The following is a 24135-nucleotide window of genomic DNA, read 5'->3' as shown; positions in this document are numbered from 1 at the left end:
GAGGAACAGAGTGTCCTGAAGGCTTGACATGCGAGAGCGTGCCAATTAGCTGCTACAAGAGGAAGGAGGAGGGAAAAAAAAAAAAAAAAAAAAACTCCTGTCGTCACATAGCCAATACACTAAACACATTATCAGACTTCAAGATAAATTAATTCCATGTCAAAACCTTAACCTACGACAGCAATAGCAGCATACAAAGTGAAGGGCTGGACTGTAGGACACTATGCCAGGGCTGGAGCTTTAGTGTCCCAAGGTGGTAAAGAATTGAGAAAAGGTTTTCAAATGTGGACATGTCACTGATCGTGATAAGTGAGCACTAACATACTCAGGTACTTATAAAGGGCAAATGGATGCTCAGATGGCATGACTCGCGTACCTGAGTATAATGGAAGTCAATGGGAGATGTGAGCATTCTTCTGAAGATTTTCTAGAAAAATGCGTTTCCCTTTGACTTCCATTATACTCAGCCAGTTACGCCATCTGAGCATCCAACTGCTGGTTAGGAGTACCGAGCACTCGAGCATGGAAGTGCTCACTCATCACTAGTCTCTGATGATGCCATCAGGGCAGGTACCCCCTCACAGCAATCACAAGGGGGACATGTTTGTCACACAGAACACAAGGCTGCAGGCGCACTGTACAACATGCATTCAGTACGAGTTCTTTATCCGTTTCTGGCCATCAATCAATATAGCTTTCATTACATGAACAGACAGCTTACAGCCCAGGATAGATTCAGTTTCTTATCCTAACAATCTTAGAATGACCGGGTTAAGGTGGCCTGTAGAGAACCTCAACCTGTCAGATTCACGGCATATTCAGTGGATACCAAACATGAAAGTACCCCTTTACCCCTTCACGACCAATGACATACAGGGTACGTCATGAATCGTGTGAGGTTAATCCCCGCGGGTTGCCGTGGGCAGTCTGCAGCGATCCGCGCACATATCAGCAGATTTCAACAGCTGACGTGTGCCTGCTAGTTGCGAATGGAATCGCATTACACCCGCTATTAACCCCTTACATCTCGCTGCCAAAATCTGGCAGAGAGATGTATATGCGCGCAGCCATAACGATAACTTATCCACCCCTATCAGAAGAAATCACGTGAATTCCGTTGGATGCCATGGTAGCACATGGTCATGTGATGACGCTTGTAGCTTTGAGTCACTTTCTCTTAATGCCGGTAGACTGCAGTGTGTGAGAAGAAAGCAGTTTTTCTCCAGATCTCAGCTGTGTAGCTGTGATCTGGACAAATGGAAGACCGATCAGACGTTATAGCCCCCTAGGGAGTCTAGTAAAAATTTTAAAAAAATTAAAAAAAAAAAAAAGAAACAAAAACCCTAAAAGTTCAAATCACCCTTTTTTCGCCCCACTGAAAATTAAAGGGTTAAAAAAATAAAAATACACATTTGGTATCGCCACGTTCAGAAATGCCTGATCAAAATATAAAAATAATCAGTAAACGGCGTAGCGGCAAAAGAATTCCAAACGTCAAAATTACGTTTTTGGTTGCCGCAAATTTTGCGCAAAATGCAATAACCGGAGATCAAAACATAGCATGTGCGCAAAACAGGTACAGTTTAAAAAAGTCAACTCGAGACGCAAAAATAAGCAGTCACTGAGCCATAGATACCGAAAAATGAGAACACTACGGGTTTCGGAAAATGGCGCAAAACGTGCACCACTTTTGTTTGGACAAGCTTGTGAATTTTTTTTAACACCTTAGATACAAGTACTCGCACCGACCTGAGGCATCACAGCAACACATCAGTTTTACCATATAGTGAACATGGTGAATAAAAAGATCCCAAGAACTATTATGTGATCGCACTTTTTTGCAGTTTTTCCACACTTGAAATTGTTTTGCTGGTTTCCAGTACATGGTAAAACTTATGATTTCATTTAAAACTACAACTTGTCCCTCAAAAAACAAGCCCTCATATGCGAAGATTGACAGAAAAATAAAAAAAGTTACGGCTCTCAGAAGAGTAAAAAAATATAAAAAAAAAAAACCCGCGAAAACACCCGGGGGCTGAAGGGGCTGATTTGCAGAAATGAGAAGTCCTCTTCTATCTGGACATTTTAAGTATGGACCGATGATCAAACACATTGCCCTGCATAGAAGAGTCTTGCCATATTACAGCCATGTGGTAAGTTTATATACCAATAGCATTACTAATCTAAGAACAACATTAAGCATATCTGATAAGCTGTACAGCAAATAGAACAAATTCTTAACGGTCAGAATGATCACTGCGTTACCAAAGCAAACAATATGAGCTTAAATGTACCCATGAAAAATGTTCATACGGTCTTCAGGTAAGCATATGGTCAACACTGATCATCATGCTACAGTTTACATGCAACAGGAGAGGGCTATGGACGCAGAGACCGCTGCGGACCATCCATCAGTGGATGGGGCCACAATGAGAAAAAAAAAACGCAAAACAAAAACCTTGCAGACCATCATGCTACAAAAAGGTCACTGAACTGCATTGTAGCAAGTATGCTTTTTTGATCCTATTAGTGGACAGGCTTTTATTCTGGTGACAGACCCCTCAAACAAGAGAAGCTTTATCCTTCCTTTAGTAATGGCGATGCTTCGAGTCATACCTATTACTTAGGATTAGAACAGATTGGCTTTTTCCACTGGCTGTCTGCTTACAAATAAATGTATAGTAAAAGATAATTATACCAGGAATGAATGGAGGCATTGATACATGCTGTATAATCATAGATTGCAGGAATAGCAGCGCCTGACAAGGACAAGCAAAACTGAACAGATCACATGCCTCCCTAGTCTTCACGTTCCCAGGAGTCTGCAGCAATGAGATTTCGAGATCCCGATATAGGAGGACACGGGCTACCTGCATGCTGTAAGGGGATGTGCGCACGTGTGCGTATTGCATGCAGTTACGCTGCGTTCTGCACCGCAGCGTAATTGCATGCGTCCTGCGTCATCTATGGAGATTGTGCAGGAGCCGTGCGCACGTGGCCTATTAGAACGCAGCGATACGGCTGCTGCCCGAATCGCTGCGTTCTAAGAAGTGACATGTCACTTCTTTCGTGCGGTTTGCATGCTGTCTATAGGGAGAGGCAGCATGCAGAGCACACGTTCTCTGCCGGCACCATGCGCTTCAGAACGGAGTTTTTCAGCTGCGCTCTGAAGCGCACCTTTTAGGTGCGGTGCAGAGCGCACACGTGCGCACATAGCCTTAGAGGGGCTTAACTAATCTTCAACTTGAAAGTACATACAGGTCCATCTAGTAAAAGCCCTTTCTCCACAGAGTACTGTACATCTGATGAGGATACTACATGCACATTTCTAGGTGTTACCTTTCTGACTTCAATAGTAAGTTGGCTGGGAGCTCCAGGAGCTGGTTATGCTGCACATCGAGTATCTCAAGTTGGGTACGTTCTACACACTCAGGAAGACGATTAAGTCTGTTATACCCGGCAAGTAATTTCCGCAGACCTCGGGCACAGAATAGCCTGAAAAATAAATAAAGTGTACTTCAATAAATCGCAAATGATTTATCTTGTTGTATTTGCTGACATGTTTGCGTCATATTTATCAAAATGGAACACTATTTATGAAGATGTTCTTTATTTTTGCCTTTAACCAGTTTTTGCTGATACTTAAACCAAAAAGCTTATAAAAACTGTCATAAATCCACCAATATTGAAACCTCCTCCAAAAACCTTACTCCAGGGCAGTGTTCCTTAACTCCAGGCCTCAAGAACCCCAAAAAGATCATGTTTTCAGGGTTCCCTTAGTATTGCACATGGGATGAAATTATTACCTGGGCAATACTAATAAGATTCTTAAAGCGATCCTGTGACCAGATTTGGCCCCTTTAAGCTGCGGCCACCACCACTGAGCTCTTATATACAGCATTCTAGAACACTGTATACAAGAGCCCAGGCCGTTCTGTGTAACGTAAAAAAACCCTTTATCAACACTCACTTAGGGGCGACCCGGTCCAATGGATGTCGCTGGTCTCTGATCCAGCGCCGCCCCTTTGCTGCGATCACCGTCCTCCTGAGGCCCTTGTGCATGATGCGTCCTAAGTCATCCACAAAGACCGGCATTTAGGTCCTGCACAGGCGCACTTTGATCTGCCCTGCTTGTAGTACGCATGCACGGGCGGTCTTTAACCTTTCCAAACGCTTCCGCACTACAATACTTTGATCTGCCCTCAGCAGGGTAGACCAAAGTGTGCCTGAGCAGGACTGCAATGTCAGCCTGTGTGGATGACGTAGGACGCATCATCCATACTGGGCTGAGTAGAAGGAGGATGGAAATCGGAGCAGAGGGAGGAGCAGTGACATCCATTGGACCAAACCGCCCCCCTAGGTGAGTATAACAGCAGCTGTTTTTTATGTTATACAGATCGGCCTGGGCACTTATATACATATTCCAGAATACTGTATATAAGAGCTCACTGGTGGTGGCCGCAGCTGACACTCTCCAAATCTGGTGACAGGTTCTCTGTCTAATACGTCTGGATAAGCAAAGTTGTGGAGGAAAAATATAAAAAAGACTTAAAGACTACTTACAAAAGTGGTGCAAAGTGTACGGCGAATAAAGTGCGAAGTGCAAATAGTAAAGCCTCTAAAAAGGATCAAATTAATTGAGAAAACTGGGGAAACCGCAAGATTTCATTGAAGCCAAGATTCTGGGTAGACAGGAGTTGAGCCTTACTGCATAGGACTTAACTGGTACACACTTAGGACTATTTTTAACATCCTTGAGCAACAGCCATTTATCTCCAAAAGTAGACGTAACTTAAGAAATCTCATAGATCTAACTACTAATCTTGTCATACAGCAACATCACGAGATTCACATCATAACCATTAAATCTAGCACATCGTAATCCTATTCTACATATAGCCTGCCAGGAATCATGTCACTATAAGCGGATTATGGGAATGTGGAAAATTCACCCAGTGTTATAGGCTAATGCACCAATCTGCCCAATACGGATCCTATGAAGATTAAGAGGATCATTGCTGGGAAGAATGTGACAGCCAAGGACCACTTATGTGGATGTGAACATTTTGTGTGACTAATGAAGCTGCAGTACCCGGCTGGTTGCGGCCAGTTAAAAAGACAATGGACTCTAATATACATCCAGTAAACAGCCTTTTAGTAGGATTTTTACACATGTATGATCAGTAATTAAAGGGAACCTGTCAGGTGCAATATGCACCCAAACCACGAGCTTCATAGTGTGCATGACCCAAACTCCGGGGTCATGCAAACTGAGCCGAAATCCAGTGTTGGGCGGTGGAGAGGTGAGTGAGATAGTGTGACACTGCATGTTTATTAGCATGATAGCACACCCACAGGGACGTACTAACATGCTAATAGAGCCGACTAGCAAGGTGAACTAAGGGGTGCTTCACAGACAGCGAGATCGCTAGCGAGATCGCTGCTGAGTCATGTTTTTTTGTGACGCAGCAGTGACCTCATTAGCGATCTCGCTGTGTGTGACACTGAGCAGCGATCTGGCCCCTGCTGTGAGATCGCTGCTCGATGCACAAACTGCTGGTTTATTTTTTTATTGTTGCTCTCCCGCTGTTAAGCACACATCGCTGTGTGTGACAGCGAGAGAGCAACAATCTGAATGTGCAGGGAGCCGGCGTTTGGCAGCCTGTGGTAAGCTGTAACCAAGATAAACATCGGGTAACCAAGGTGGTTACCCAATATTTACCTTAGTTACTAGCGTCCGCCGCTCTCACGCTGCCAGTGCCGGCTCCCTGTTCATGTAGCCAGATTACACATCGGGTAAATAAGCAAAGGTTTGCTTATTAACCCGATGTGTACTGTGGCTACGAGTGCAGGGAGCCAGCACTAAGTGGTGTGCGCTGGTAACCAAGGTAAATATCGGGTAACCATACCCGATGTTTACCATGGTTACCAGTGTCCGCAGCTTCCAGACGCCGGCTCCCTGCAAGCGCAGCATCGCTTGCACGTCGCTGCTGGCTGGTCACTGTAGAGATCTGCCTGTTTGACAGCTCACCAGCGACCAGGTAGCGACACACCAGCGATCCTGATCAGGTCAGATTGCTGGTGGGATCGCTGGTGCGTCGTTAAAGTGTGACGGTACCCTAATGCCCAAGGTACTAATTCCTTCGTTCATTAGCATACAATATAAGATCTTTAGAACTACTTTTTCTAAAGATCTCTTTATCTATGCTAGTGTATACAGGGACGGTTAGGCAGGGATTAGCAATATGCACCCAAAACTGCTCGTGGTTCTGGGTGTATATTGGACCTGACAGGTTCACTTTAAATTCTTGTCCATTACAATTCATGTCAGGTGCATAGGGCAATGGGAGCCTAGAGGTATCCTAATTCTTCCTAATTCCAGGAAAACAGGTAAAAAAAATAAAATAAAAAAAATATATAAGTGCAGTCATCTTCTGCCAGCAAGCCACTGGACATGCCATAATTATATGTCATATGTTAGGAAAGGGAACATTGATAGAAAAGCTTATTCCCAATCATTGTCATCCAATATGAACATGCCCAATATATAGAGAAAGAATAAGATGATAATAGCGATTTGTAAGAGTGCCCTCCTGAGCATCGATGGGTAAACATGGTCAATAACGTTCAGCAACTGGCGTCTAATGACAAGGAACAGTGCTAGTCATGGGCAGCTTATCTTCCGTGACACAAGACCCTTAGAAACTGCTCTGGCATATAGTTTTTGTATACTTCTAATAAGTTCTGGTAAATTTAAAACAAGAAATATGAGATTATTCTATGGCCCAATTTGTGTAATATGCCACAGTCTCGAGACTACCATACAGGGCAACTGGAAAAGCCTCAAGTTTCCAATTGCGGTAAAAGCGCACATTTTTGCAATCTGATCACCAAGTATGAACTCCCCTCTACAGTGTAACCAATTTGTTATCTAAGGCTGCTTTCACACATCCGGTAGGTGCAGAGCCGGCCAGTCCGGCTCTAAAACCTATGCAACGGATGCGGCGACAAAGCCGCATCCTTTGCATACGTTTTTTAAATGCGTCCCGTCTGGTTTTTGCCGCTTGCGGCATGCTACTGAGCATGTGCAGTGGCAAAAACCGCATGCGGCGGCCGGATGCGCTTTTTGCCGCATCGCGCCGCATCCGGCGTCCATAGGCATGCATTGTAAAATGCGCCGCATCGGCCGGATGCGGCGCAATGCGTTTTTTTTTTTGCCGCACATAAAAACGTGCCAGGCAACGTTCCATCCGGCCGCCGCATCGGCTAAATCTGCCGCATGCGGCAAAAACCGGACGGAACGCAGGCCCATGCGGCACAAATTAAAGTCTATGCAGGAAAAACGCAACCGGCAGCAAAAAAAAAAAAACAAACAAACGGTTGCGTTTTTCCTGCAAAGTGCCGGATTGTGCCGCACAGGAAAAACCGGAGGTGTGAAAGCAGCCTTAGCTTGGAAAATAGCAAAAAACAATAACAAAAGGCTTATTATCAAAGCCTGCAAGGCACAACGAACACTCACCGGGCAGGAAGTTCAGTAAGGTGATTATGGCAGACATCCAGGACCTCAAGGTTTTTGCTCTCACAAACCCAGTCAGGCAGGCACTCCAGGCAATTCCTGTAGAAAACATTGAAAATTGGGAATGGTAAACATCTGAAAATATACCATACTGGTAAACCATGATTCATCAGAAAAACACACTTAAAGGGGTTGTCCTCGAGAACATGTCATATACCCTATAGTGCTTAAGGCGTGATCACAAACTCAAGAACTCCCCTGTATAAATCTCAGAGCCAACAACAAGATGGAAGACAATTGGTTACTGGTGGGCAGTGGTTTTCACCAACCGTGCCATCACACAATGGTGGCTCCTCTTGTCTGTGTAGGGACGATCCATTTCACTTATAGGTCTGGGGTGATAGGAGACTGAATCTGATATACTTGCGGTCTGAAATTTAGAGTGGTTCCTTGCTTTAAAAAAAGTAGACACAAAATTCATTGACTTGCAGAATGTTTATGGTGAATATTGGTTGTTTATTTCTTCAAAAAACAAATGCTGCACCTTACTGAAATGTACTCCCATCAGAAGAAACCTACCAAGGCTCATTTAATAGAGATCAGTGCAGTCATATTTCAGAGTTATTAACATGTCAATAATAAAAGTGTTGTACAACCACGTAACACTCCTACACTAGGAGAACAGCTTGCTAAGTGGCTCTTGGCCTTTATACACATTTCACTTTGTTCCAAGCTAAAGATTAACTTACAGTAAGCAAATTCCTCAGAACAAGTACAGTGTTAAAATCGAACATACCGGGTTTTCCATTGAGACAGCGCTAATCTTACATAATGCACTTAACCTGGCATTTGCTGCCGTTGAGGCCATACTTTTTAGGTCCAGCATGACTTCTTTCACTGATAAATAGCAACAAACCCCAACGTATACCTTCAGTGTGCTAGTATGATATCAGCACACAAGATTCAGCAGTTTACAAAACCATGATCAGAACTATAATCAATAAGACTGTTACACCAGTGAGTCCGTTATTTTAAGCAAACCGGACACCAGCTTTCACAATATAAACTTTAGACCTGATGAGGCTGGTGCAAGTACTTTAAAAATCCAGGTCAGAAGGAGGGTGTAATGAATTTTGAAAGTTTAACCCCTTCAGCCCCCGGGCACTTTCCGTTTTTGCGTTTTTGTTTTTTGCTCCCCTTCTTCCGAGATGCGTAACTTTTATTTTTCCATCAATCTTACCATATGAGGGCTTGTTTTTTGCGGGACGAGTTGTACTTTTAAATGAAACCATACGTTTTATCATATAGTGTACTGGAAAACGGCAAAAAAATTCCAAGTGCAGAAAAATTGCAAAAAAAAAGTGATCGTACAATAGTTTTTGGGATATTTTATTCACTGTGTTCACTATATGGTAAAACTGAGGTATCTATGTGATGCCTGAGGTCAGTGCGAGTTTGTAGACACCAAAATGTATAGGTTTACTTGTATCTAAGGGGTTAAAAAAATTCACAAGCTTGTCCAAAAAAAAAAAGTGGCGCACGTTTACGCCATTTTCCAAAACTCGTAGCGTTCTAATTTTTCGGGATCTGAGGCTCAGTGATTGCTTATTTTTTGCGTCTCGACCTGACATTTTTAACGGTACCATTTTTGCGCAGATGCCATGTTTTGATCGCCTGTTATTGCATTTTGCGCAAAATATGTGGCGACCAAAACACATAATTTTGGCGTTTGGAATTTTTTTGCCGCTACGCCGTTTACTGATCAGATTCATTGATTTTATATTTTGATAGATCGGGTATTTCTGAACGCGGCGATACCAAATGTGTGTATTTTTTATTTTTTTAACCCTTTAATTTTCAATGGGGTGAAAGAGGGGTGATTTGAACTTTTAGGTTTTTTTTTTTTTTTAATTTTACTAGTCCCCCTAGGGGGCTATAGCGATCAGCAATCCGATCGCTCTGCACTATCTGCAGATCTCAGCTACAGAGCTGAGAACTGCAGATTTGCTGCTTTACTTTCAATGACGGCTGTATTCCGGCATTGGGAGGAAGTGAGTCATGTTAGTGTGGCGCCCTGGACTAGCCAGGTCGTCACAGGTACTACAACACACACCCCCACCCTGAGACAGGCACATCAGCCAGACACAAAATCCTTGTTGCCTCCCTCCAGGGGCTGATGTCCACACCAGGTGGGGTGGAGCCAGGCGGTTGGCCCCACCCACTGAGGAGTTCACAGTCCTGGAGGCGGGAAAAGGAAGGCAGATCAGTTAGGGAAGTGGAAGAGTGAGGAGTGAAGTGAGGAGTGAGAAGTGAGGAGTAAACTGACCGTGTCCGGGTGTGTGGCCTGGGCACCAAGAGCAAGGTTGGCAGACGGTGGTGGCCGTCTGCAGGAGAGGCGATTCAACGCAGAACCGGGGACGGGCGGTGGCCCGCCGGTACCGAACCGGGGAGCAAAGTGAGTGAGTACAACCGTGCCGTCCGGAACCACGCTGCGCAGTCCAGGCGACCCTGTACCTTGCCAACCATGCCTCCCCGTCACCTCACCGTGCCCCGGGACCACCAACCCCTACACACGGAGGGGGAAAACAACATCCCAGCTGCTCCCTACCATCGCTCCCGGGATCCCCGTCACCAGCAGCGGTGGTGCCCAACTTCACCACAACCCGTGGGTGGCGTCACGGACCAAATCCCCAAACCAAACTACCCCCCTTTCACTCACGGGCGAGGAGCGCCGCTCGAGTCCCCGGATCCGAGCGTCAGCGAGAGTGCAGCAGCGACGGCGTCCTCCCCGCCCGCGACATTAGCTAGAGGCGTCATCACATGACCCTGTGCTACCATGGCAACCACCGAAAGTCACGTGATCATGTCACGTGACTTCCGATGGGGGCGGGGTAAGTGACTGTCATGGCGGTGCCCATATACATGTCGCTGCCAGATTATGGCAGCGAAACGTAAGGGGTTAATGGCTGCGGGTGGAAGAGATTCCACCCGCGGCTAGACGGCACACATGTCAGCTGTTGGTAACAGCTGATATGTGCGCGGATCGCCGCCTGCCAGTGGCGGGGCTTACCGGCACGCGATCCATGACGTACCCAGTACGTCATGGGTCGTTAAGGGGTTAAAAGGAATCCGTCATCAGGATTTAAACCTGTTGAAGGTATGGCCATATCTGCTACCTGTAGTGAAAAAACCCATAGCCTGGTTCTTGCTTAACTTGCCTTGGAAGCCTTGGTGTAATAGCCTCTTCGTGCATTGGGGCAAGACAGGATTGTGGATAGGGTCTTTGGCTCTGGCATAGACACTTCACATTTGTATGAGGAGTGGTTTTGTTTTGTCTTCAATTTCTGTGCTAGTGCCGACCATGCCACGGGCTGCGCTTGCGCACATGCATCCCCTGGTGTTCTCCAGCAAAATGGCCCCGGAGGTGGCGCATGCTGAGATTAACCTCCGGCGGTCTTTAGCAAGGCAAAACGACGTAGTGGCGGCACATGCGCATATCGAAATCTTGGCTCATAATTTAACTGAGATCCCAATCTGCGCATGTGTCGCTACCGGTGCCATTTTGCTGAAGACCGCAGGGAAATTAATCTGAGCATGCGCCGCCTCCATTTTGTGGGGGGGGGGGGGGGGGGGAAACACCAGGATATGAATGACCACAAGCACTGCCAGTGGCAAGGGTTACGCTAGTGCTGAAAGTTGGAGGGAAAAAAAAAAAAAAAAGTGTGGCTCATAGCGCATACAAATGCGGAGGGACCACAGCAGAGCTACAGTCTGACCCAATGCACAAAGACTACGGATTTCTTCACTACAGGTAGCCATTAAATCAGTGTAACAGGGACATTGTGGCCATACCTTTACTTTAACAGGTTAAACTGCGATGACCGGTTCTTTTTAGACTCAGTCTCTGCTCACCAAGCCTAATTGACAGTTTTAGTGTTCCTTCTTCCTACTGTTGAATCTCTGCGCACCCAGCTTGATTGACCAATCCTCAGAGCCATCCTCCCTGCTGCTGAGATCTTATAGCACTCCGCACAAGCTGCATGGGTAGAGAATGAATTCACTTGAACTTCTCACTCTTCATGTGGACTCATTTTAATCTCATTTTAAAAGGAGAACTTCAGGAAGAAAAGTATTCATATGGAAATACCTTCATAACTATAAGGCTGTGTGCACACGTTGCGCTTTTTACCGCGGAAACGCTGCGTTTAGAACTGCAGCGTTTCAGTGGCAAATTGCATGCGTTCAGCTTTCCCAGCAAAGTGTATAAGAAAGCCGAAAAATCAGTGCACACGCTGCGTTTCTAAACGCAGCGTTTTGGATGCCAAAAATCGGTGCGGAAAGAAAAGCAGCATGTCACTTTTGTGTGGTGTGGCTGCGTTCTCTCCCCCATTAAATCAATGATGTGGGGTCAGAACGCAGCTACACCGCAGTGAGCTGCTTTTTTGTTGCGGTCTGCGGGCTTTGTCGGCATGCCAGAACGCAGGCATTTACCTGGAAGTGAGGTCAAGAGGTTTCATGTTGACCTCACTTCCTGGCAAAATCCTGGAAAGCCCCCGGGGTCACCAAAGTGCCCGCCCCGACCCCCGACCCCCCTCCCGAAAATCCAACATGGCCACGCGCACAGTAGCGCACCGGCCGCCCTGCTCCTATGATTTCTGTCGCATGTGTCTTGAGACATGCGACAGAAAAATGCCCCCCAGGCCCTGCCAGGTCACCCCCTATTCCCCCTTACCTGTCCGGTCGCAGCTCTGATCCCCCGCGGCCCCCCTCCTCCTTCAAAGTGCACGCTGGCCGGTCACATGTGCAGAGCAGCTGACAGCCAGCACTGTGTTCAGAGAGCTGTGCTGGCTGCTCGCACTCTGCAGCTGTGACCCGGGGAGAGTGGATGCAGATTTTTGGCACCCACTCTCTTCAAATGGAGGGTGTGCCCTCCTAGAAAATGGGGGATACGTTCCCTGAACGTGCCCCCATATTCTAGAAGGTCCAGAGGCGATGTGGGACGTCCAAATGGATTTCTGCGGACCCATTTTTTTCAAATTTTTTGATTAAATTGGAGAACAAGGGAATGATTTGGGGAGTGTTATTTCTAATAAAAAAATTTTTTGTCATTTTTTTTTGCTTTTGTTTACTGTCAATTAGTTATGTCTGGTATCTGATAGACGCCGTGACATCACTAATTGCTGGGCTTGATGCCAGGTGAAATTACACATCTGGTATCAACCCCATTTATTACCCCGTTTGCCAACGCACCAGGGCGCGGGATGAGTTGGGGCGAAGTGCCAGGATTGGCGCATCTAATGGATGCGCCACTTCTGGGGCGGCTGCGGCCTGCTATTTTTAGGCTGGGAAGAGTCCAATAACCATGGCTCTTCCCACCCTGAGAATACCAGACCCCAGCTGTCAGCTTCACCTTGGCTGGTGATCTAATTTGGGGGGACCCCACGTTATTTTTTTTTTAATTCTTTATTTATAAATAAAAAAAAAAAGCCTGGGGAGCCCTCCAAATTGATCACCAGCCAAGATGAAGCTGCCAGCAGTGGTTTGCAGGCTACAGCTGTCTGCTTTACCATGACTGGCTATCAAAAATAGGGGGGACCCCACGCCATTTTTTTCATTGTTGTTTTTTTTTTCTTTTTGGATAAATACTAAGCTAGGCACCCTTTAGTGCCACATGAAAGGTACTAAAGGTGCCAGCTTAGAATATGCAGGCGGGGATGGGACGTTATATATATTTGACATCCATTCATCCATTGACGCTTTTTAGGCTGTGTGCCCACAATCAGGGTTTGCAGCGTTATGGGCGCTGAGTGTTTTCCCTGCGTCCATAACGCTGCGTTGTGCAGTTGAAGCAAAGTGGAAGGATTTTTGGAGATCCCATGGCCACTGTGCTTCTTTTCTCCGCAGCATAAACTGACCGGTGGCGAGGCTTCCCGAGCCTCAGCATGTCAATTTATGCTGCGGAGACGAGAGTGTTCTCTGCAGGTAGCATAGAGCTCCACAGAAGCCTGAACCCAAATCGTGGGCATGGGCAGCTGCAGGAAGGCTGACACTGTGTACTAGAGGCCGTGTCGCTGGATCATGGCCACACAGCCTTAGGCCTGTTTCACACGTCAGTGATTCTGGTACGTTTGTGCTTTTTTTTAAACATACCAGAATCACTGACATACGCAGACCCATTATAATGAATGGGTCTGCTCACACGTCAGTGATTTTTCACTGCACGTGTCTCCGTGCAGCGTTCACGCGTGTGCGTGATTGCCGCACGGAGACATGTCCATTTTTTTCTGGCATCACTGATGTCCCACGGACCACGCAGTGGTGTGGTCCGTGAAACACGTGCCAGAAAAAAACGTGCTTTTAAAATAAAAATCATTTTAACTCACCCGGCGTCCAGCGATGTCCAGCGATGTCCTCTGCAGCCCGTGCAGATTGCCGCTTCTGAGCCGGCTCATTGTCGCGCATATTCATGATGCGCGGCACGGGCGACCCGGAAGCAGCTGCTGCGGGGGTCAGCACCAGATGGATGCTGTACCACGGGAGCGATCAGCACCATGGAGAGCGGGAGCGGGCGCAGGTGAGATGATTACTGAGTGCAATCACGGGCCACGGAGAACGGAGCCCGGATTGCACTTAGACAACCCACGTGTGCCGTGATTCACGGCACACGGAGGGACATGTGCGTGTTTTACACGCCAGTGAAAAACGTCAGTGTTTTTCACTGACGTGTGAAACGGGCCTAAAAGTGAGAATATTGTTGCTACAGCAACATTTTGGGGGAAGTAGCTGTGGATTCAAAATGTTTAATATACTCCTGAATAAAATCCTTGAGGGGTGCAGATTCCAAAATGGGGTCACTTGTGGGGGTTTTCTGTGGTATAGGTACCCAAGGGGTCCTGCTAATGTGACATGGTGCGCGAAGTTTATTTCAACTTTTCCAAAATTCAAATGGTGCTCCTTCCATTCCAAGCCCTCCCATTTATCCAAACAGAATGTGGAGAAGGAAATGACATCACAGGTTTTTTTTTCCAAAGGTCTGTGTTCAACCAACTTTATTAACACTGACAAGTCTTAAAAAAACGCACCTAAAAAACGCATGAAAACCGCATGAAAAACGCATGCGTTTTCGATGCGTTTTTCTCAAAAAGCATTGTTTACAATTCTCCCCTCTGCCAGAGGGTGCGTTTTTTTCCGCGCTGAAAAAAAAAGCAACGTGTGCACATAGCCTAAAGATAACATACATTGTGTGGTTTTTAATCATCATAGTAATTGCCATATTCTGTGCTCCTGATTTTGTTCCACCTCCTGGCTGACTACTTGCTTCTAGTAACAGCCAGCTTACGGATCACATCTCCTTCCGTCCAGTCTGAAATCAGGGGGCGCAGGCAGCCCCTGCCAGGCTAGAGGTCCTCTATATTCCACATTTGCGCTCTGCCTAACTCTTACCCCTTCCACTCTGAATTAGGTTTTCATTTATTTCCTCAGAGTTCCCCTCTAATATCATGATTACACAAACAAGCAGACATGTATTTTTTTTTAAGTAATTACAACAGACTCATCAGGTCCACTATCTATTGAAAGATGACAATACTGTATGAAGTTTGTATAGTAAAATCTGGCAAAGAGACATAGCATTAAATTATCTTACCTGGAAATATCCATGAATGCTAGGTTACAAGGGTCCGGATAAACAGCTAGATGAGTAAGCGCTAGAAGAGTCAAAAAAGAAATCGTGAGAAACTGTAGTCCGATCAAAAAAAACAAACCCCCTATAAAAACAAAGACAAAAAACTAACCCAATACTATTTAAAAGAAATAGGTCAGTAAATTTTGGCTACGTAATAAGAAGATAGCATGCTGTAGAGGTTAAAACACAGATTTTAGCGATGCTTCTATTATCAAAGGCCAATTCCTTTACCTGTAATGTTTGTTTTAGAACCAGGAGATCATCATTGCTGGACTACATTGCCTACTGCCTGTTAGTCCTACACTGCTCCTAATGTGATTATCAGCTCACTGTCAATAGAGACTTTATAGAGAGCCTGCATGACTAAATCTAAAAGCTCTGATTGTGGCAAAATCGCTGCAGCAATTTAAATGATACATTGTTGGATTTAGGATCTTTTTGCCCACATCAATAGCTGCTGACAGGTTCTCTTCAATGGGCATTGAGGAAAACACTGATAAAAATTTCAAAATTAGTCATTGCTTATTTTATTTTTTTAAGCCTGCACACTTAGCTTTGCTGGTCATTTGTAAGAAATTTAAGACCACCATTTCCACAATGACTTTGGCACTGTACAAACTTCCATTGATTAGATGTATCTAGTCATGTTTGTTAAACAAAAAAAAAAAAAACAAACAAAAAAAAAAACCAAAACAAGGGCTTCCCTATATTTTTGGTTCCCAGCCGGGTACAAGTAGGCAGCTGGGGCTTGGGGGCAGCCCATAGCTGCCTGCTGTACCTGGCTAGCATACACAAATATGGCGAAGCCCACGTCATTTTTTTGGGGGGCAAAAAAACTCCTGCATACAGTCCTGGATGGTGTATGCTGAGCCTTGTAGTTCTGCTACCCCTGCCTCTCTCTCCAGCATACAGTCCTGGATGGAGCATGCTGAGCCTTGTAGTTCTGCAGCTGTCTGCTCTCCTGCATACACTAGTGGAGAATGAAGAACATATTGAAGAAGGAAATGACAGACTTTTTTTTTTTTTCAATCTTTAATGACATTGTTCACTGATAAAAAAAAACGCATTAAAACGCAGTGAGCAAAAACGCACCAAAATGCAGCAAAAAACGCACCAAAGCATGTGTTTTTACCGCGGGTGTGTTTGTTTGCTGCACAAAAACGCAGCGTCAAAAATACGCAGTATGTGAACTTATATGGTGCACTGCTTTGGCACTGGTAATCCCCACACATTCTTTTATAAGATCTATAGACATCTCTGTAATGTATCAATTAAAAGGGGAGTAGAATGCCTGGGTTTAACTCTTCCGCTTACCATTAGATGATGTATAAAGAGCCTTCAGATAGTAACCACTTATTTTAAGGGAGGTCAGATGGTTCCTCTCACAGTGCAGGACCTCTAGGTTGCTTAATGAAGTCACATCAAGATCTGTCATCTTGTTATCTCGAAGATCCAGCTGGGTCACGTGAAGCAGAAAGTCTACATCCTCTACCAACAAGCTTTTAATTTCATTTAATCTGACCACAAAAGAAAAACCACAACAGGTTAACATCGAACCATAAAACTTAAGCTCTCTCATCACTTGGCTTAGTCACACAAAATGAATGAATGGTGTCCCACCCCTGCAGCGGATAACCCTCGAAAGATCACAAGTTTCTCATCCTCAGGGCAAGTCTGTCAGATTTGTGTGCAATTAACCAGCAACGAGCACTTATCTCAGCATCAATGCAAGACACCAAAATGGAATAAGATTCCCTTCACTGCATACATACTGTCTTCCATGAGGTCAGTACACATAGGGTGCTTAAAAAGGGGTTGTCCACTACTAGGACTCCTGATTCCATGTTTCCCCCAGGTAAAATAAAGCCTATACTCACTTACCGTGCCAGCGCTGTTCCAGCAGTGCCGCGGCTCACTTGGGGCTGTGACATCACGAGATCCCCACTTCCAATCAGCATCAGCTTCCTTCTCTCCACCTTCGGACCAATCAACAGGAAGTGCGTGCAGGCACAGTACTCGCTTCCTGTTGATAACTTTTTTCTTCTGAAGGCGGGGAGATAGAAGCCGGCACTGATTGGACGTGGGGCTTGTGTGATGTCAAATCCCATGTGAGCCATGGCACTGCTGGTATGGAAGCGTGTGATAATAGGCTTTATTTTACCCGGGGGAAACATGTGGAATCAGAAGGGATTGTCCAAGTAGTGGACAACCCCTTTAAAAGGCCTCTGTGAGGTGAGCAAAGCTGTATGGATAAGACTTACCTTGTACACACACACATTCTAGACATACGCACCAAATATACAACTTATTTTTTGCATAAGGGAAGCCCACACAATACAATACACTACACTACACTACACACATACACACATACACACATACACACATACACACATACACACATACACACATACACACATACACACATACACACATACACACATACATACACACATACATACACACATACATACACATACATACACACATACTGTGCACACATACTGTGCACACATACTGTGCACACATACTGTGCACACATACTGTGCACACATACTGTGCACACTTTATTCTGATAGCTGTGAGTATAAGGATATTTTACTATAATATATTATATTTCATACAATATAGTTTGCACCGTATTTTTCAGATTGTAAAGACACTTTTCCTCCCAAAAATTGAGGAAAATGTGAGGAAAATAAAGGGTGCGTTTTATAATCCCGAATGTAGCTTACTAGGTGGAGGAGAATGGGCGCTGTGCTGGCTGCGGTGGACCCTGTATGAAGCAGGGTGGTGCAGCGGGTGAGGTGCTCTGTCGGAGGTACGGGACCGTGCTGGCTGCGGCAGGTGAGATGCTCTTTCAGCAGTGCGGTGCTGTGTTTGTAGCTGTGGGCGCTGTCTGGAGCAAGGCAGTGCGGGGGTGAGATGCTCCGTCAGCGGTGCAGGGCTGTGCTGGCTGCAGCGGGTGAGATGCTCTGTCGGAGGTGCGGGGCTTTGCTGGCTGTGGTGGGTGAGATGCTCTGTCGGAGGTGCGGGACAGTGTTGGCTGCGGCAGGTGAGATGCTCTGATGACGGTGCGGGGCTGTGCTGGCTGCTATGTGGGGCAAAGCAGTGCAGGGGTGAGATGCTCCGCCGGTGGTGCGGGGCTGTGCTGGCTGCAGTGGGCACTGTGTGGAGCAAGGCAGTGTGGGGGTGAGACGCTCTGTTGGCGGTGCGATCTTCAAATAATGCCGCCAGGAGTCTGGGTGTGCGCAGATGGAGCTCTCGGTTTGTCATTGAGCCGAGAGCTCAAATCGGCGCAGTCGCAGACTCCGGCGGCATTATTTGAAGATCACACAGCCTTCAGAGCATCTCACCCCCGTACTGCCCTGCTCCGCGCGGCAGCCAGTATGCACACGGCCCACGGCATTGCCCCACTCCAGCACCCCCCCCCCCCCCCTTCCCTGTGTCCCCCTGCTCCACCACTGCTGTCGCACCCCCCCTACGGTAAGACACTACCGGAGTATAAGGGGAACCATTTTTTACCTTATTTCTATATTTTGGGGCGCATCTTATAATACGATGTGTCTTCTAAAATGAAAAATGCAGTAATATAATCATGTATAAAGATAATATATATTTATTAAATTATCCCTATACCCACATCAGAGCCATCATGTGCATAGTAAGTTAGTGGGTATATGAAGACGAAGGTTCTATCACTAATGACAAGCAGAGATTTTATAGCGGCAAAAAATACACATTGTAAAGATGCAGACTTTGTCACTTCATTCAGAAAGGATTAGGCTTTATTTACATATAAAGTGGATATTGCCTTTCATTTTAAAATGGGGACAAGTATGGAGCAACCTTCCTTCTCCATACTATACGCAGACCAAGGAGAAGAATGAATATTACTTTTGGAAACTGAAATGCAAGTAGAATTGACCACAATTGGCCTCCAAGATTTTATAACAGCAGCCTGGTATCCGATCCCAATCCAGAGATTAGCGAGAGAGGCTGGCACAATGCTTATGCCAATACTGTCAATTTTAGACAAAAAGCAAAAAAAGGCAACTAGGATTTACTAAATACTCTTTGCTATAAGAATGGCATCTATAGCACAACTCTGGTGCTAGGGGCGGGGGTCAAATCTGAACCAATTCACTGGTAAAAGCAGAAACAGCAAATGTGCGCTGAACGAATGAGTTCACGTTGTGTGCTGCTGATAGCGTTTCAAATTATGCCCAACTATAACCGGAGAAATCATTCCTGTGTGTATCTGAGAATAGCAGACAATTTAATTTCCCCCGAGTCACATACACCATGCAACAGTGCGAGAGCTACTGCCGATGGAAAACCTAATGCGGGAGAGCGGGGGAGATTACAGCCTCCACGCCATGTGCAGACTGTGCAAAACGTTAGTCACTAAAACTGGGCCTTCAGGTGGCAGGTGCCCATAGACCCAAGGCAGAAAAATGTGGAGCTTTCAACAAAAACCCTGGGATCCTTTCCATAATGACAGCATCCAGAAGTCACTCTTTAAGGAGAACAACATTTTCAGTTCACACACTGCAATTTGAGAATGGACCTCCGTTTCATATTCTAGGGTGCATTATTCCTTATGGCCTTCAGTGAGTAAATCACAAGAATGGGCCCTAAAAACAAGTCAACATGATTCTCCATGTCAATATGTTAAACAAGCAAAAGAAAAAAACAAAAAAAACCCAAACACTTTTTTGCTTTTGTGCTGCCATTTTCTTTGCATTTTCATGATGGAGTTCTTTGAGGTCTTGTGTTTTGCGTGGCCCTGCTTATTGCATTTTCCTCTGGAGCTGCAGCTATTCTGGCTTTTTTGACTCAAAGTATTGTTTATCAAAGGTTTCTTTATTTTGAGAGATCAGACTTTTAAAAGCTACATGGATAGCTACATTTTTTTTCTTCTTACTTTAGTTTTAATTGGGACAAAATGGTGATTCATTTTTTTTTATCTATATATTTTGAAAAACTTATCTAGCAGAAGGCAGCGTTCAGTTCCACTCATTGATATTAAATTATGAGCCAAAATGTAAATTGTAACGAAACCTAAAGGCCGGGGTCAGAAAAACATTTAAAATTGTTTTTCTTTTAGAAAAAAGGAAGATTTTCATCCACAGTCTTCCTGTACTATCCTTATGTCCATTTTTAACTACTTCTATACAGCCTGTAGAATGGAATGTCCGGGCAATCCAAACTTTACTCTGCACTGACATTCTAAAATGTCAATGCAGAGTACGCAGCTTGCAGGAGATTTTGCAGTTGCAGACAAAAGAGGGAACCAGCTGTCATACACAGCCAGACTCCTCACACAGAAGGCAGACTTGAATCATCATCATGGCCTTAATGACTGCTTTGTCACAGAGCTAATTAGGAAGCACTGTACATCCTCTTTTAGACCCAGTGACCACTGATACGTGACCTACTGCATCCCAGCAGATAAGATCAGGAGGCTGAATTTACCCTGTAACTGGGGCCAATATACTAGCCGCAGTTACAGGGAAAATAAGCAATAAAAATATTGTATATGTACAAATGCCTACCACAAAAAACTCTTAAAAGACCTTATGGGGGACAACTATGTATAGCAAAGTTAAAACATACCAAAATACAACCTGTCTGAATTACAGTTTATAACCTCGCACTCAGAAGTGGGAGTTGCTGCTTCTTTTGTTTCATTCCTGGTATAGTGATGGGTGTGAAATTTATATAGCCCTATTTCCCAAACCAAGAGGCTGATAAACCTATACAACTGATAAAATGTTCCCTCAACAGAATTAGACAAATTTGACTCAGAAGGTTAATTCTTTATGTTCCATACCTCAGATCCACATGTTTGACTTGCTGCATTCTTCTAAGAGCCTTCAAATCGACCACATGCAGAGAGTTTCCTGGCATGCAAAGTTTGTCCATGGCAGCCATTTTCTCTAACACTTCTGGGATTTCTGTGAACTCGTTGAAGGACAAACCCAAGTAGCTCAGTTGGCTCAAGCTTCCCAGTTCAGCAGGTAGCTTTTGGAGGTAGTTACCATCCAGAAGAAAAGTTTGGAGGCTTAAAAAAAAATTTTTTTTTTTTTAAAAAATGAATTAGAGGACAGATTCTCACAAAAAACAGAGCTAGATAAAGTGCATTGGCCATTTTGCTTTCAGAATTAAAATAAAAAAAAAAAGTCTATAGTCTATAGGTATATTTGTACCAATACACAATACATACTTTTTCATCTCTCCCACTGCTGGAGGTATAACCCGGAGGCCATTGCAGGAAAGGTTCAGTTCCATCAGAGTTGGGATTTCACATACCGCCAATGGAAAGTCTCCTAAGTTATTGTTGGAAAGATTGAGGCTCTTCAGCTTTGAAAATCTAAAAGCAAACAAATAGAAATAAACCACTAATTGCCTTCACATATTAGAGGAGGATCCGTAAAAGACAAATTAAAGATGCTAATTGTTTCATTTCCCTTACATCTAAACTGTCTTGACTTGTAAACATACTCCTGTACGTTTGGGCAAGAAAAAAAAAAATAAATGTATAGATGACAGTAACAGTTTTATGTAGCCCCAAAAAGTCCAAGCAGGATTCTGCAAAATGAGGAGAGTCATGCCAATTATTAATAATCGAAGGGTCTTCTTGGCCCAATCAGCACTTGTTTTCTTACAGTAATGGAGTTAGGATTTTCCCATCAATACACTGTTGCTTTGAGTGATTGTTTCATTGGGACGTATGCAAGAGACCCTCTATTATTAGTGGTTGCATCTATACATGAATGAATAATCATGGGATTTTTATTCCACCCTCAATACAGCTTCCATTAGAAGGGACAGGCAGATGCCACCTTATATGAGGGGTTTACTGACAGACAATTGTTGTCGTTTGCATGTTACATGCAGATTCAAACAAGCTAAACACCATTCGCGATTTCATTGATGGCATATTTAGACAAGACAATGATGATGAACGTTCATTTGGGAGCATTTAATGGCTGTGTAAATGTGTAATAACTAAACTTTCAAGAAGTTCACTGACTTGACAATTAAGATGGTCATACTGCTGTGCATTATGGTTTGGAGAAGCAAGGAAAAGCCTAAAGATTACCTGTCGCCAGGTCAAAATATGGACACTTTTACTTCTGCTGCTCCCATCGTTCTATTTCTTAGTTTTATTTTTAAATCCATCATAGAGTTCCAGAGATGTGGCCTTTTTATTTAGTGCTGAATTTTATGGTCTTTACCAAGGTAGCATGGCTCATAGTTGCCTTCTTATGCGCAGCCAGAGAATTCTAAGGGTTACCACTAGTGATGAGTGACCACTACCACCATGCTCGAGTGCTGGTAAGAGCAGTCAGACAATCGAAAGGGCTCGACTTGTGTACCAGAGTATAATGGAAATCAATGGGGAACAAGCATTTTTCGGGAAAAATGCTCAAGGTTTCCCATTGACTTCCATTATACTCTGGTACACAAGTCAAACCCAGTTTCGAGAACACAGCACAGTAGTGCTCGCTCATTACCAATTACTACAGTATTAGCCACTTGGTAAAGAGCATAAAAATTAGCACTAAAGGCGGCCCATTCCTCTGGCGTGTAAAGGGTTGTCCACTGCTTTGACACCACCTAATTCACCACGTATTCTCCCATTGAAAGAAAAAGCTTAAGGCTACATGCGCACGCTGCTTTTTTTTACTGCTTTTTTGGCTGCAGTTTTGTTGTCAGAACTTTCTGACATTTGACTTCCCAGCAAAGTCTATGAGACGTCAGATTTGCTATGCGCACGTTGCAGTTTATTTGTCAGCGTTTTATTTGTCAAAGGTTTGTGACAAATAAAATGATGCAGCATGCTCATTCTTCCTGTGTTTTTGTCAACATTTGTCACAAAAACGCAGCAAAAACGCAGGGTGTGAAAAACGCACCAAAAACGCACCGAAAACGCACCTAAAATTACATGCGTTTTTAGTGACATTTCCAGGCTCTCTCTGACAAGGTGAAGTTTTGGCTGCAGTTTGTGAACACAAAAAGATGCAGCGTGCGCATGTAGCCTAACACTTGCTTACTTATAGCTCTGAAAGCGGGGACAAGAAGCCAGCGATGATTGGCTGCAGGGCTAGTGTGATGTAACAATCTCATGAGCCCAAGGAGAGCAAGTGCCTAAACCACTGGAATGTCACTGACATGGCAAAGAAGGGAATTTTACTTACCGTAAATTCCTTTTCTTCTAGCTCCAATTGGGAGACCCAGACAATTGGGTGTATAGCTATGCCTCCGGAGGCCACACAAAGTATTACACTAAAAGTGTAAAGCCCCTCCCCTTCTGCCTATACACCCCCCGTGCTCACGGGCTCCTCAGTTTTGGTGCAAAAGCAAGAAGGAGGAAAAAATTATAAATTGGTTTAAAGGAAATTCAATCCGAAGGAATATCGGAGAACTGAAACCACTCAACATGAACAACATGTGCACACAAAAAACAGGGGCGGGTGCTGGGTCTCCCAATTGGAGCTAGAAGAAAAGGAATTTACGGTAAGTAAACAAAATTCCCTTCTTCTTTGTCGCTCCATTGGGAGACCCAGACAATTGGGACGTCCAAAAGCAGTCCCTGGGTGGGTAAATAATACCTCATAATAGAGCCGTAAACGGCTCCGTCCTATAGGTGGGCAACCGCCGCCTGAAGGACTCGCCTACCTAGGCTGGCATCTGCCGAAGCATAGGTATGCACCTGATAGTGTTTCGTGAAAGTGTGCAGGCTCGACCAGGTAGCTGCCTGACACACCTGCTGAGCCGTAGCCTGGTGCCGCAAGGCCCAGGACGCTCCCACGGCCCTGGTAGAATGGGCCTTCAGCCCTGAGGGAACTGGAAGCCCCGAGGAACGATAAGCTTCGAGAATTGGTTCCTTGATCCACCGAGCCAGGGTTGATTTGGAAGCTTGTGT

General features: G+C 44.9%; 1 protein-coding gene across 1 annotated transcript in view; it reads right to left on the bottom strand.

The window, feature by feature from the left end:
* The window catches only part of PHLPP1 (PH domain and leucine rich repeat protein phosphatase 1), a 174137-nt gene that overhangs the window by 26204 nt on the left and 123798 nt on the right, over positions 1 to 24135 (bottom strand). The window contains exons 5-10 of the mRNA XM_075314835.1: positions 21430 to 21576; positions 21037 to 21267; positions 16515 to 16717; positions 15162 to 15222; positions 7520 to 7615; positions 3340 to 3495 (exon numbers count right to left, since the gene is read on the bottom strand). Of these exons, the coding sequence (XP_075170950.1) occupies positions 3340 to 3495; positions 7520 to 7615; positions 15162 to 15222; positions 16515 to 16717; positions 21037 to 21267; positions 21430 to 21576 (894 nt within the window). The remainder of the gene's footprint in view (positions 1 to 3339; positions 3496 to 7519; positions 7616 to 15161; positions 15223 to 16514; positions 16718 to 21036; positions 21268 to 21429; positions 21577 to 24135) is intronic.

Source organism: Anomaloglossus baeobatrachus, chromosome 6, assembly GCF_048569485.1.
Source record: "Anomaloglossus baeobatrachus isolate aAnoBae1 chromosome 6, aAnoBae1.hap1, whole genome shotgun sequence".
In the NCBI taxonomy this organism is placed as follows: Eukaryota; Metazoa; Chordata; class Amphibia; order Anura; family Aromobatidae; genus Anomaloglossus; species Anomaloglossus baeobatrachus.
The sequence above is the reverse complement of the archived record's forward strand: the minus strand, read 5'-3'. Positions and strand labels throughout refer to the sequence as shown.